Source organism: Lutzomyia longipalpis, chromosome 1 (genome assembly GCF_024334085.1).
Source record: "Lutzomyia longipalpis isolate SR_M1_2022 chromosome 1, ASM2433408v1".
Lineage (NCBI taxonomy): Eukaryota > Metazoa > Arthropoda > Insecta > Diptera > Psychodidae > Lutzomyia > Lutzomyia longipalpis.
In genome coordinates this window covers 42,489,611-42,504,689 of record NC_074707.1, presented here as the reverse complement: position 1 = coordinate 42,504,689, position 15,079 = coordinate 42,489,611, and the positions used below count along the sequence as shown (strand labels likewise).

At 36.0% G+C, this 15,079-nt stretch overlaps 2 protein-coding genes across 2 annotated transcripts in view; both read right to left on the bottom strand.

Moving 5' to 3' along the window:
* LOC129787458 (fork head domain-containing protein FD4-like) overlaps nucleotides 1–15,079 on the bottom strand; it is a 416,355-nt gene that overhangs the window by 305,128 nt on the left and 96,148 nt on the right. The window lies entirely within an intron of this gene.
* Nucleotides 1–15,079, bottom strand: part of LOC129787441 (serine/threonine-protein kinase 32A) — a 36,267-nt gene that overhangs the window by 9,670 nt on the left and 11,518 nt on the right. Inside the window, exons 2-4 of the mRNA XM_055823019.1 lie at nucleotides 5,419–5,474; nucleotides 2,269–2,434; nucleotides 1,637–1,707 (exon numbers count right to left, since the gene is read on the bottom strand). Coding sequence (XP_055678994.1) covers nucleotides 1,637–1,707; nucleotides 2,269–2,434; nucleotides 5,419–5,474 — 293 coding nt within the window. The remainder of the gene's footprint in view (nucleotides 1–1,636; nucleotides 1,708–2,268; nucleotides 2,435–5,418; nucleotides 5,475–15,079) is intronic.

Here is a 15,079-nt window from a genome sequence, read left to right as displayed (position 1 = left end):
AAAAGCTCTGTGGATGATATGAGGCCATCAAAGGGGAGGAATTTTCCCCAGAAGCGTATATGGGAAAGTCTCACCATTATTATGGGTTCAACACCACCCGTACCCACCCTTGTCGTGATGTGGCAAGAATGGTATTCACACGAAAAGCGAGGGTGGATATGGTTAGTCGTGCTAAATTCTTTGAATTCCAAATATTTCATTTTTATTGTGTGCCATATTTTAGGGTTTTAGTGTAACGGAAATGGACTGAGAAAATCGAATAAATTTGCTTAGCACGGATTCTCAAAGTTTTCAGATTTCTTTCAAACTGAAGTTTCTGTAAAGTTCTTGGGGGTTCTCTGTCCCTTTTTGACCTTTGGTTTACGCATTCTTGAATTAATTTTCCAAAGAATTTTCTCGGATTTGTATTTGTCATTTGTTTAAAGAACTTTACAGTGGGAATGTGATTGGAATATTTAGTTTAATTCAGTTCCCTATAGAGAAACATAGAGAACTCTGTAACTATTATAAGAAGTAACTATGTATAAGTTTAATTAAAATATCTCAATGTACATCTTCTGGGACGTTGTTTAATTTCACAGAAAATGAGAAAAATGTATGCAGCACGTCTAGCTAGAAAAGGATGAGAAACTTGAAGATGAATGGGTTAAGTGTGTGAAGACAGTAGAGATTGCGAAATGAGGGATGATGAGAATTTTAAGGGTTTATCTCATCAAGGAAACTTCCAGCACGAAATCCCCATCATCGCAGAAGAATATGATGGAATCCAATAAAAGTTGTGTGCTCTCGCCAATAAATGGTGTGACATTTAGAAAAATGAAAGCAATTTCCTCTACCCGTTTATCGTCCATTGGGCGAAAAAGATTCATCCCAAGAAGTGGATTAGATCATCTCTTTCGCTCAACTTCCTGCGGTGTTGAAGATATAAACTTTCCTCAAATGGCATGGAAAATTTCACGGTGCTTTAGCAACATGAAATGTATAAAAGTAACTTTTAATTTGTCAAAAGTTCCACACTTTACGTGTTCTTTTTTACCTAGACACCCACCCATCGCGGCATGTAACCAGACAATAAAACACCGAGATGAATGTCGTATAGCAATAAAATTCCATCCGGGAGCACAATAAAATCCACATGCCGAATTATTCAAGGAAATATTTCATTCCGGATGGCGCGCTTATTTCCACCAGGGGATGTCCAATTAAGTTTTAGTTGCATAGTGTGCATGACATAAATTTTAATCTCATAATTTGAGAACTTTTTGCGTGTTTTCTTTTAAAAAAATCGTTTAGAGTTTGGTATAATCTAGCTTTAGAATATCTGCTGTATGTGAGATTCAAAGACAAAAACTTTCTTGAAGAATGTTATTAGCATATTCAAGAAGTTTTTTCCGTGCAAATTCTTAGTTTTAAATTTACAAACGATGTACTTCAAAAGCCACTGCATACACTTATCTACCTATGCGTGAATCTGAATGCAATATGTTTCCCCCCTGAGAGTGCAATGATGATGGTGTAAATATGGTGTCATTTACCATTGCAATTTCACAGCATGTATGCAGTGTGAATTGATGCGAAAGCTCGTAACAAAAGCTCTCTGTGTGAAATAACTTTGTTGAAAATGATAATCACTCACCTGCTGCTGGAGATGGTATCGAAGATCACCGCCTGCCAGCAAGTCACACACCATAAACAAATCCTCTTCGTCTTACCAGGGAGAATGCAAAGAGAAAAGGGAAGAAGGATAAGTAGCTGCATGCAGTTGCAGAACACCATTCACAGCTTAGATCCATTGTCACAGAGTGAGATGGGTGGCAATTTCCCACACCCCCCCTTCTCCGTCTTAAAATCACAGCTTGTGCATTTCTCCATAAATGTCGTGAAATGTTGTAAAGTTTATATGGTGTTCTCAGTGCTGCTTGGTTGACTCACAGATAAGGATGTTTTGGGTGGATTCGCGGATATCGTAAAAGCCTTTAGCCCCCTGCGGCGAACGGATGAGTTCAACCCGTATCTCATCCTTTTCGAATCTTCTTATATTTTTTTTTGCACCAACCAGGATTCCCCACACATATTCCCGTGTCTTGCATCCCAAATGAGGGTGCGGTCCATCGACAAGATTTCATGTTGAAATGTACTTCTTTTTCTTGCTTGCCTTTAATGCTTCACAAATATACTCCACCCCCATCATGATGTGCATCAGTTTGCTATTGCGTGACATGAATGACATGAATCCCAATTGCAGGGAAGTTAAATTGCTGGGATTACCTTGAAAGGAGAACCACAAATTGACGAGGAAGGGATGCTCCAGTGTTGAGAGTAATTCAACTTCTTTCAGGACACCACCCAGAGCACCACGACCCGTGCAGGCACCTCTGCTCACGTACTTCATGGCGAACAATCGTCCTGTGTCGCGTTTCTGGACAATACAGACCTGCAAGAGACACCAAAAAAGGGTAGATAGGGTAATTAATGAAGAACCACACAGGATGGACGTAGATTGAATAGAAAAAGAAAATAAAAACACGGAATTTTGCAAATTTGCGGGAATCTTGGGAGAAACTTTGGTGCGGGAAACTTTGTGATGAAGTTGCCCCAAAGGGATGGTAATTAATCCCCCTTTGCTAAATTAAATAGATTTTGCGGATATTTTTGATGTGTGCCTTTCGAACCCTTCCGGGGTTTTATGGTACACGGAAATTGGAGTATATTTCCCGAAATAATTGATATTTCCGCCCAACATTAATCTACAGGAAGTCTCATGTAATTCATTTGCAGGAGGTATAATCTTTTAGTTTTGATTCTCCATTTACATGTGCAGTGTACACTGGTTTATGCTATTATGTCGGTTTTAGTAAGTATAATAAAAAAACCATTTATTTACCTCATGAAACTTTTAGCAATTTTCCAACCGCAAGTGCGAGATACATATAAGGTAAAAGAGCTTTGGTACGAGCTGAGCATGGGAATTAGGTTGAAGAGGAAAATAGATGAACTTCCGCTTTTGTTGTGGCTTAGCAGAAAAACCCCAAGAATTTCTTACACATTCAGTCGAGATTGTCGTAATAAATAAATTCTAAATGTATTAAAGGAGTATAAATGAGGGTATCCTCAGATTAATCAGAGTGAGATTCTTCTCATGCCCTATGTGACGATATCATGAAAAAAATTCGGGTGGATTTCTCTTTTTCTCCCCATTGAGAATGGAGAGAGTTTCCGGAGAATAATTTATAGTTGTGAATCGTGCAATCGTTTGAGCATGTGAAAAGGAGGGAACGCCGTCGTCCTCAAACATAGCAAAATGTATATCATGCAAAGTGGAAAGAGTAAAAAATTATGTGAACCTTCTCATCTTAATAGCCGGACCATTTGTACGCAAAAAGATAGTTAATCTTGCGACCCATTCTCGGAGCACTTGCCACCCTGTATCATCGTTGTCGTACGATGGAGTTCAGTGCGTGCGAAGATGAGCATTATCCCAGGGATGTTTTTTGTTGGCCCAGCACTCCCCGAAGCTTGTGACATTCATACTGAGGCGAGTGCTCATGCAGGGGCATTGGGCGGGACGGGATTAGCCTCCGACAACTGAGACATCGATACTGCGTTCAATTGCCTGTCTCGTCCTCGCAATTACATCATGTCCTCCCCATGGCCCGAAATCTCGTGTCGATGATGATAATGAGACCAACACGAGGGACCCCAACCCTCGCATGCTCATTTTATTGCGCTTAGCATTCAAAGAGAGGCACCACCAGCATTTTGCGTTTTTGCATGAGTTGTTTTTCATTCATAAAGTGGCGCCTAGACTTTAATACGAAAGCTCTGGAAATACTCAAATTTACTCCTAAAAAAATTCTTTGTACTTTGTGAAAGAAAAATTCAGATTAAATTTAATTAAAAAAAAATTAAGAAAAGTTCTTCGTTTTTTCTTCTTAACAATTTTTTTTATTAAATTTAATGAAGAACTTTGAGAACAAGGGATTCGTTAACTCTGTTATTTTTTAATCTACTTCTCTTAGGAAAAAAATAGGAGTGTCATCAAAGGATATGCAATAAAATTTACAATCCATTCCCTTGAGTATTTCACTTTTACTACAATGAACCAACACAGAGAAGGGATCTCTTTCATTAATTTAGTAAATCGATAAAACCCTTTCCAATGTACCAACCAACCCGCCCCATGCACCCCAAACACCCATCAATCGCTACTTTCTGTGTGTTGTGGGTGTGTGTGTGTGTGTAAGTTCGCGAATGTTTGTAATTGTAACTAATGGTGTTCTGAACTTAATTAACATAGTTCGCCAACATTTTCCATTGTACCAAACTTGGGTAGTACACAACGAGCCAACCAAAAATTTCCACGATGTTTGCTCAAATGGGGGTTTAAGGTGTGTTTGAATACGAGTTTCAGTGAGATTTATGCTGGGATATCATTCGGTTTGGTGAACCTAAAAAGCTGAATGAGCAAATTAAATCATCACACAGCTTCCACACAGAGGAAATTATTAACACAGAGAGTTGCAAACGTGAATATGGGACGCGCTATGATATCTTTAGGTAATTTAGATGGATTTTTCTTTCATCAAAAATATGTGAGAAAATCGCTTCTAAAAACTTCCACTTTCATCTTACATTTCTATGCTTTTGCTGCTCTATGGAATATATATTTTTGAGGATTTCTGCGTGGAAGCAACAAGTTGTTAATTTTAATTTTATCCCCAAAAATAGCACGTCAGACCGAACTTCCTATACCCGAGCGCACACATTTAAAGGCTATGGGGGAAAAATCTAAGAATCTGCTTGAATTATATTATTTCGAGATATATACAATATTAAACCAATTTAGTAATATTGGCATTGAGAGACATTCTGTGCCCCATACCGACCCCCACAAGAAACTCATCATTTCTTCATCATGGGCAAAATTAATTTTCTCCGACATCTTCATAAAACGATATACCCATAAGCCAATGATATCAACTTAATTTTTATTATTTATTCAGTATCTTGTCTCTCATTTTGACACAGCCCGAGCGGAAGTGTCTTGGGGCGTAGACAAAGCTCTGTCATGGTCGTTAATTGAAAAATAGAAAATTATTTCTTTGTCATAGAATTTGTTGAATAATTAATTCAACAAGTTAAGAATATTTAATGGTAATACAAATAATTTATGAAAATAAACAAGAAATTACAAAAAAACTTAAAAACTTTTCAGTGTTCAATTAGGGTTAAAAGAAAAACAAATAATGTAATGAGTATAATTCGTAGAATCAATATAATGTGTAGACATTCCTCTACGTGATCTCGTTAAAACTTTGCGTTTATTTAACTTTCCTTTGAATAATTCATTGCAAACAATGTACCGTGAGTTTCTTTTCATTCCCATTTAGATATGTAAAATTGATTATACAAACCCACCTTGCCGAAGCTGCCTTTGCCAATAGCTCTCAGTATCTGGAAGTGGTCGAAATTCACTAAAAAAAGAAGAAGGAAAAAGTTTTCTTTAGACATTTATTTGAAGTTTTTTTTTAATAAAGTTATTGATTAATGCCTGTATTTTATATGTATGAAATATGTATTATTGTGATGAAAATTCTTATCAATTCGTAGATGAAACCACGAAGTTATGACGTTGATTGACGCACGAATTAATAGTAAATTTTCGTGTATATTTGTTGATTGTTTTTTTTTAATGAATATTTAATGTTTGAAAGCATAAATAAAAATACGTTAAGCATGATTAGAATACGTGCCCCATCAAAGAAATAAAATATCGCCTATGTATCTATCAAATTTTCCTATTTTATTAATTTAATCCTATTTTATATATATTTTTGAAAACGAAATACTAGAATTTCAACAAAATCGCAAATACAGAGGCTGAAATTCAAATATAGGTATAGAAATTTTTTTACAACAAAAAAAAATCAATTGAAATTTAAATCCAAAGAGGATTTAAACAAATGAGAAAATCATAATAGGTAATCTGATGTACAATACATCGATGGGATAAATAGCAGTATAAAATGGAAATATTAGTTTTCAGATATAATGTTTTCAAATAGATTTCAAAATGCTGTAGGAGGCAAGGAGGATGTTGTGTCATTTATCAATATTGATGGTTTAGCTGTCAGTACCACACAATGTGCTTGAAATGGTCGATGCCGAAGAATCTGTACACCATTATTGAACAATTAGATCCATCTCAGTGAATTTTGGATTTGTTGTTTTTCACTTAAACCTCACATGTATCACAAATTTCACCCGCATCCCTGCTTGGGGATCTCTCAGAAAATTTTATCCAATTATTATACCTCCTCCTCGCCCATCTCTCACTCTCTCAATTTCCCGTATATTGTTGCTTATGTACGTTGAGATCATGCTTCTGCTTCCATATGATTTATCCGGGATGTCTGTTGTGATAAAAACCACAGCTAAACCACTGATTTTCCGCTCGGTGGCTTCCCATGTCTCGCCAGTATGAGTTCCCACAGCATATTGCACAGGATTGGTAACAGGAGAAACCTTAAATTTCAATCAATATTGATTTCCTTTATCTCTCCCACCTAAAAGTCCCACATAATACCACAGAACAAAGACCTATGACCATCTCTGACTTTCACAGGGGATAAGAATCCACCCCCATGCTTGTGTGAGATATAGCAAAGAGATATGGAAAATTTGTAGATCAGATATGAAAGGAAAGAGCATAGTATGGGTCCTTTTATGGAGGAAGCTTTTTGGTTTAAGCACATATTGGGGGATTTGAAATAATAACTTTTATCCTACCACCCACATTGTTAATCTTAATTTTGAATCTAAATAGATTTTTGGATTAATATTTGAAATAGGTAACCTATCTCTGTGGTTCTAGCAGTAATGAAAATTTGTTTTTTTTCCTTTAAAAAATTCTTTAATAGAAAAAATGTCTCATAAATTCAAGGAAAAACTATTCGAGGAGTCATAAACAAAGGTCAGGCCAATAAACTCCATTTGCTAGCTTGCTAAATAATATTTTATTTATATAACAGGCAGTCTATACGATTCTCTGGACATTTTGTAAAACTATACATATGCCGGAATTACGGAAGCAATTCTACGAAAAGCTTCCAACAGCAATTTCAAGATAGATAAATGTGTGACAAATTCCTTTAATGTTCCCATAAATTCCGTGACAGATGAAACACCAGTGGTGGACGATAAAAAAAAAGTTCAGCGTCTTATCTTTAGTGCCTAATCTGAAATCGTCTCAACTCTAATCTGGATTACACACTTGGCGTCTATGGTGGGGTATTTTTGATACATGGGGGAGCGAATCTTTTAATATTCGATGTGAAGGAGTGAATGTTTCGGGGTTGACTTCTTCTTCACATCATTCGGTATTCTCACCCAATCTCCGCATTGAAATTTTGATACAGATGGCTTATTGACTCCGGTCCGCATTTGCTGATCCGTACGAAATCATATCCAAATATACAGAGACACCACATTTTTCATTTTGCTTTGCTTTTTTTTCTCTCAAGATTCACGGGGTGTTTTCGTGCGGTGGAAAATAAGCAATTTTTGCATTAAGAGTTTTTTCTTGCTTGCAGGATTGGAAAAATTTATCCTCCTTGTGAGAAAAAAAGCTGAAAATGTCACAAAATGTAAATGTTGGAGAGGAATCATGGAAAATGAGCATCCATCTCATTTCTTTATTAGATTTTTTCTATGTCATCCTATTCGTGTGCCATCTGATATATTGCAGTGCTGCGAACATGAAGATATTTGCTCTTGACAAATAAGGATTTATCGATTTTCTTTTAGTGATTTCGACGTTCTTCAGTCAGAATAATTTCTAAGTATTTGTACAGTGCAATGAATCTCAGGAATTTTGCTGCTAACATCATGTTTGAAGACTTTGAGATTGAAATTGAAAATCTCGTATGTGAAACTATATATTTCAACTTTGTACATATCATAATATAGAATATTTAACTGTTGAGATGGTAAAGTTGGAAAATCAATTTTCAAACAATGCGTTATACATATTTAATTTTGTGATATGCTCTATCATTGTGTCACTGTTGTGGGAGATGCTTCGTGTAACATCTTTCACTCTAATCAAGCATTAACAGTTGATGATGTACAGCGTGACAAACTCTGTTAGACACTAACTTTTCCCCTTTGGAATTCAGAATGATAGGTAGGTAGACACCTATATATTAACGTATTTTCATGATGGAATGGGTTAAAGAAGGAGAAGTCTCGGAAGACTTGTAATTTATCTTGCAAAGAAATAATATAAATATTTTCTTATTTTGCATTGACTTTAAAAAGAAAAAGAAAAGAAAAATATTATTACTTTTCACCTCATCCTTTACCTATATATTTTATTTCTTATTAAGTCAACAGAGTGCTAAAAGGAATTTCTCAGGTTTTGCTTTGTGGTTACAAAGAAGAAAAGCTCATTGCCATGGAGACGCCTGGTGGCTGTGTGTCTGTTTCGTCTTTGGGCGGATGTTAATGCAAAAGTCACCCATTCCGGCGTAAATATTGTCCTCTCGGGAGAAAGTGTGACTCTTCATGGGATTGTCACACCACAGACAACCCGATGAGTGGCGTGCGATGGAAGGCACAAAGTGGAAAACTTGCTAATGGAGGTGCAGAAAAGTTGACGACATACTTCTCTATAAATGCGGAGAACCACAAGAAATGATGTGTGTTGTATGAGCAATACATAAGTTTTTCCTTGTATGCCTCCCGCCCCCCAAAGAAGGATTCTTCACCCGCCCTCGAAAAATGAATGGGAAGAGAACTAAAAGAGAGGTCGTTTTGTGAATATGCAGTGAGTTGTGTGTATGTTTGGGGGGGTTTTCGCTCCATAAGCGCACTTATGATGTGAATTTAAACAAACTGCCAGTGGCAGTAATCTTGAGTATTTTACCCTACAATCTCTCACCATTGCAAATTGAGCGTTTCAACACACAGCATTCCACCCAAAGACTCATTCCCCGCATGAAGAAGGCGCATGTGAATTCCTCAAATTCATTCAGGAGGGAACTCCCCCGGCATTTTCATCCCACAGTGCCAACAGCTCGGCTACAGAGATTCACAATGTCACATGGTCTCCGAGGGAGCTCTTCAGAACAATGTATCAACTCCCTGCGACCCCAGCGTTGTATCAACAAAAATATACGAGCTAGAATAGCGTCAATTTACACTCTTTTATTCCGCATGTATTGCTATCCCGGGGCGTATACATCGTCGTTGCAAAAAAAGCGTCGTCCTTTTTTGCATACGACAGTGCTTTCGGAAGCACCACACGTACACATCATGCCCCAAAAGGAGGCCCCTCACTGTGGGTGAGGACGCATGGATGCCGGAAAAGAAACCCAAAAGGTGTTAATAAACAAGAGCGTGTCATGAGATATAATGTAACCAATACATTTCAATTTTGAGAAATGAAAAGAAAGTGCGTGAGGAATTTTTCTTCGTCTCATTTCCATCATTCCTCTACACGTTATTTAACAAACTTCCCCAAAGGCACTGGCCCATTTTTTACCAGCCCCCCCCCCTTCACCATTCATATTCTGCCAGAGAAAACATTTTCTTCGCGCGTTTTTTCATCAACACAGCGGAAATGCTGATAAATTGCACTTGGAGAATTTTTCGCATGTCAACTCGGTGGTTAAAATCAATTTTTTCCGCACAACCGCAGCACCAAAAACATCAGATAGCACGTGAAATGTCATCATATATGGAACCTCTTGCAAATTTCCAGGAAATTTGCTTTCAACATTGCTACATGAAAAAAGATATAATATTCACGTGTAGGATGCTTTTAAGCTCACATGCGAAAGTTTATGTGTTTTTTCTACAAATTTAAGCAATTAGAATTTTAAATAAATAAAAAAAACCTTGGACAATTAAAACATTTTTTAATAAAAATGTAAAGCAAAGTAAATAAAGAAAATTAATTTCAAAATTAAATAGTTTATTTGATGATTATTAATTTAAATGCATTACCTATGTTTGATATGATTCGACTCTTAATTAAATAGCAACTTACACATGAATTCGTATTTTATTATTTTAATGCTGAAATATCTGATTTTAAATTAACAGATTTAAAGCTCATCTTAATATATAAAGCTGAAAAGTTTGTATGTCTGTCTGTCTGTCTGTGGCACATGAACTCCTCCTAAACGGCTGGGCCGATCTTGATGAAATTTGGTATGGGGGTAGAGGGGGTCAATACGAGTTGCAAGCGCTATATGGGATTCCGCCCCAACCCCCCTTTATAGCGCCCCCACTGAAAAACTGATTTTTCCAATTTTCTACCTGTGAAGGGTCAGATAACGGGATTTTTTTATTTAAAAAATTTTTCGGGGCACCGTATTATTCATCCCCCCTACTAATATACGCCCCCCTTTTATAGCTTAAAATTGAATTTGCTCAAACGTGATTGGGGGCTCGGGTTGACTAGTACTGTATATTTGTTAATACGAAATACATATTTGTTTAAGCTCAAATGGAAAATATTTAATTTTTTTACTCAAAGAATATTATACATATTTAATTCAAATTTAATTCAAAGGTATTAGACTCCCAAATGATAAACATATTTTGGCAAATGAGGATAATACGGTTCAGCCGTACTTATATACAGAAAATACGAGCAGAAAAAAACGTAAGAGAAGCCTTTGAAAGTACAACGTTTGCAGAAAGCTCGAAATGTGTGTTAAATTTATTAGCTGCTATTAAATAAATCAGCCCACATAAATGAGATTAGCAGCATGAACATCAATGTTACAAATTACATTCTGGGGTAATGTTTAAAGCATTTTCCAAAGGGGCTTTAATGCAAAAAAAGAGAAGGGGTAGAACAAAAATTTAATTAGGTCAGTTAGTAGCATTGGAGTACAATGTGGTGTTGATGTTGCAACGAGGCATGTTTGCCGATTTATTGTTTGAGGAACTTATTGAATTGGACAAAAGCAAGGAGTTCAGTGAAAAGCTCTCCATACATCAGCACTTAACGTTCAGAAAAGCCGTGTTTTATTAAATCAACTCATTTCACTCTTCTCATCACCCACTCAAAAGTTTGTGTATCCTATACTCAATGTTTCTGTTGTCCATTTAGAATTGTTGGTTACGCGGTTACTGCATGGGATGAAGTATCATTCGAGGAGGGAATAAATCCAACTCATGGTTTTGGAGTAGTCAGACAGAATGAAAAGTTGACCAACACTCGTTGGACTTTCAAATGTATTTTAGTGTGTTCTGGAACATTTATTAATTTAGTTTTAATTCAGTGGTTTAGTATATAATGGGTTAGTTCCGTTTCTGTCAAGTTTGACATGATTTATTAAAAATGAAGGAACTTCTAATGAAATTTTGCATACAATACCTTATCCAAGAGCTATGTATCTTATTAAATCTTCTAAATCTGTAACTAAACTAGAACCAACCAAAGAAGTAAATATGGTGAAGTATGTATAAAGAAAACTTTGTTATATGTAGTTCTTATAGTCCTTTTTATCCTTCCTTGAATGGAATGATGTTTGCTGGATATTTTCTTTCAATTTCTATGCTTTTCTTCCATCACTGTGGGTGATTATTTATCCCAATAAACAAAGAAATATCGAAATCCGGAAAATTAAGCATGTTTTTCTCTTACTTCCATGATTCCCTCTTCACAGATGCCAAATCCTAAGAATCCATTTCCTCTCTAAATGTGAAAGGGACATTTGTGTCGTGTCGGAATAATACTTTCAGAATGACTTATAGATTATATTGAGAGGGATTCAGATGCGGAGGTGGTTGATTAATGAAGTTGGACAATTTCAACAAACATCCACACCATTCATTCTTTCCCTGTTCCAAGTGCCACACTGTCTACCAGGAGAGTCAATAAAATTGATGAATTTTCTTTGTATAAAAGACAGGAAAAACCGTGAGATAGCTTAATGTAGGTCAGTGTAAAAAATATCCAATGAAGAAGAAATAAATTAAACAAGACTTTTAGGAATTTTATAGCTCTATGTACTCGAAGCTGCTTTTAATTTCATTATGTATCTCAATATTTTTCCAATATTGCTCCCTCTCTTAAATTAATACTCCTTTCAATTTAGTTTCCCTCATCGTCTTCTGTTTCATTTTCTAATAAAATAGATTTTTACAGGGAAGTTAACGACTCTTGTGAAATTCATTGAAATGAAAGAATTCAATAATTTTTGAGTTATATCTGTGCTACATTATCTCCAAGATTTTCTTTCGTCTACAATATCTAGGTCCTCAATTTTCTCCAACATTATCCCACGCATTCTTCGCCCCGGGAATGTGTTGCTACATAACAGGAAGATATTGTTATGGGTGAGATACCTCAAGAGATGAGTACAGGAAAGTTCGTGAGACGAAAAAGAATTTCAACGACGTTACATACTTTAAATCGTCTTTCTCGTACGGCATATCTTTTGAGGAGAGATCCCAAGGATCAGCTGGGGGAGAAGAAAAGTCTAAAAAGAAATTCTATAAAAGGATTGTAGGGAAAATGCAGAAAATCTCTTGTAATACAAATAGGAATGAAAAGAAAGTTTACCACGAATTGTGTCACGCTCAGAACTTTCTATTCCAAAAGGAGTGGAAGTGAATTTTGTCATTTGGATGAGTGAAAGCGAAACACTTGCTGTGGTACTACAGAAAAAATATATTTTCTTCAGGGAAATTGTAATAAGAAAAATTATGTGGAAATCTGAAAAAGGTTCTTTTTGCATTTTTCTTTTAGTTACAAGAATATGCAATTTCTGTACATTGAAAGTGGGTGGGTGAACTAAATGAAAAATAGGATAAACTTCTTAAAAGCTAAACTCTTTCGTTATACATGAAATAGCATTTAGAATTCCGTTGAAAGGCAATAGTTCACGTATGTATGTGGATTCAATTTCCACAAAAGGTTAAATTTTCTTTGATCAAATATTCCCGGAATATCCTTTAAAGTTGGGCAAAGTTCCCAGAAAATTTTACTTTCACCATAATTTTGATGGATATGACAAAGCTTCCACTTCTGTGAGCAAAGTGACTTTAAAGGGTAGCGAAAGGATTTCACACAAGCACACGCCCTACATGTTTGATTATATTTCGAGTGAAGTGAAACGATAACTTTCGCTGGAGCTTCTTTTTATCCACCCTTCTTTTGGGGTAAAATGCTGACAAAACTCCATTCTCCTCTTGTCTAAAGGTAGATAAACCAATACAAGCAAAGGAGGATCCTAAAGTAAAGAGAAATCACAACAATTCGTTATTTGGTTTTTTCCTTCAGTTCTTTCTTCTTGTGAGCTTTTCTCGCTTTATTAGCAGCTTAGCTCTTTGAGGAGGTTTGAATAAAATTGCCCTCTTATTTACGGATTTTTCTTAAGAGATGAGAAATTTATTGCTTTTTCTTCCATGTGAAAAAAAGACTGGCTTAAGTTCAATGTTCTTGACTATATTTTGTATAATATTTTACGAAAACAATTTTATTATTTCCTACTTTGTTGTTCAACTCCATTTCTTCTACCTCATACTCTAATGAGGATTATTAGCAATTTTTTGTCCATCTTCTGTTGTAGTGGAAGCTTATATTCTTCCTTGTAAGAGAGTCCTCGCATGTTGTAAAATTAATGGGAACTCACGGATCTGCACAGACCCCCGTGGTAGACGGTTATGGGGCACAATAAAAGTCACAATAAAAAAGGGAGATAATAAAATTTTATTCCTCAGTGAGGTTTTTAACTGTCCTCTTTCCGCCAGCAAATGACCATTTTTCACAAAATTATGCAACATTCCTTGATATGGATTTACCCACAAGCACCCCCATATAAATCCTCATTAAAACTTACACATGCGTGCATAAAAAGGATAAAAGGCTCCACCAAAATATTTAAATAAAATGTTCTCGGGGCCGTTAGGACCCCTGAATAGAATTTAACCACTGCTGTGTCTCCTTCTTGTTGCTCCCCATGTTTCTATTTAATATTTTTATGTGTAAGTATGCTGGGAAGGGTGGAATCTCGGTGTAAAGGTGCGTTTAATATCAAATGAGATGTCTGGCAGAGAGAGCCACGGCATGAGTGTATGAAAAGCATCTTTCCCCTCGTTCACATACTCCAAAGTATATAAACAGAGAAATGTTTCCACCAGACACCTTCCTTACATAAAAATCACAATTTTCCCACATCACGTGTTTGCCTGCGTGTATGAGAGACGCTGACGTGGAAGGTGTAGGAAGAATTAAGAAATTAAGGAAGAAAATGTCATACAAAATTGCTCTATGGATGGAAATGTGTTTAGCTACTAACAAAGAACAAAGAGCAGCTTTGCGTCATCACAAAGAAAATTAAATAAATTATATTTCAAAGGAAAATCAAAAGAATTTCTTAAAGACTTGTCTCACTTAACTGGTTTATTCTTTTAGCAGAGCTTTTGTGAAAATTTGCATTTAATCGTCATTATTTTCCGCATTTAATAACTGAGAATATTTTTCGAGTCTTCAGAAGTGCATTAGCAATTTATCTGTTGCACTTGTGATGGTAAAAAAAGACTGCATTTATCATCTGTGACTCTCAAATATTTGCTTTCTGCTCTTCCAACTCCATTTGACATTAAGTCCATCATGTGAAGAACCAAAATGTGTTAACAATCGTAAAAAGTGTCTTTTTTTGCTTCGGTTAGATTTTTTTCTGCGCATCCTAGTTCAATTTTCTATGTCAACGATTGCACAGACAACTTGGACAAGTCACATGCTCTGCTGCATCGAATTTATCTAATTTATTTTGCCTCACTTTGATGGTAAATATACATATAGACTGCTCTACATGTTGTACATTATACATAGTACGAGTTGTGAAAGCTCTACTGCGCTTTTTGGGGGTAGTAGGATAATTCACATCAACACATCACCCTTACACGGTGGTGTTGCCCCTCTGAGCTCTCTGTGTCCTCCACAAATGTTTCAAGTGTGCAAATAGTGTTTGTTTGCAGAGAAACACTCAATCAACGTTCTGTGAATATCTACAAGGATGTTCACACTGACTGGAATCAATAAGCAATATTTAGT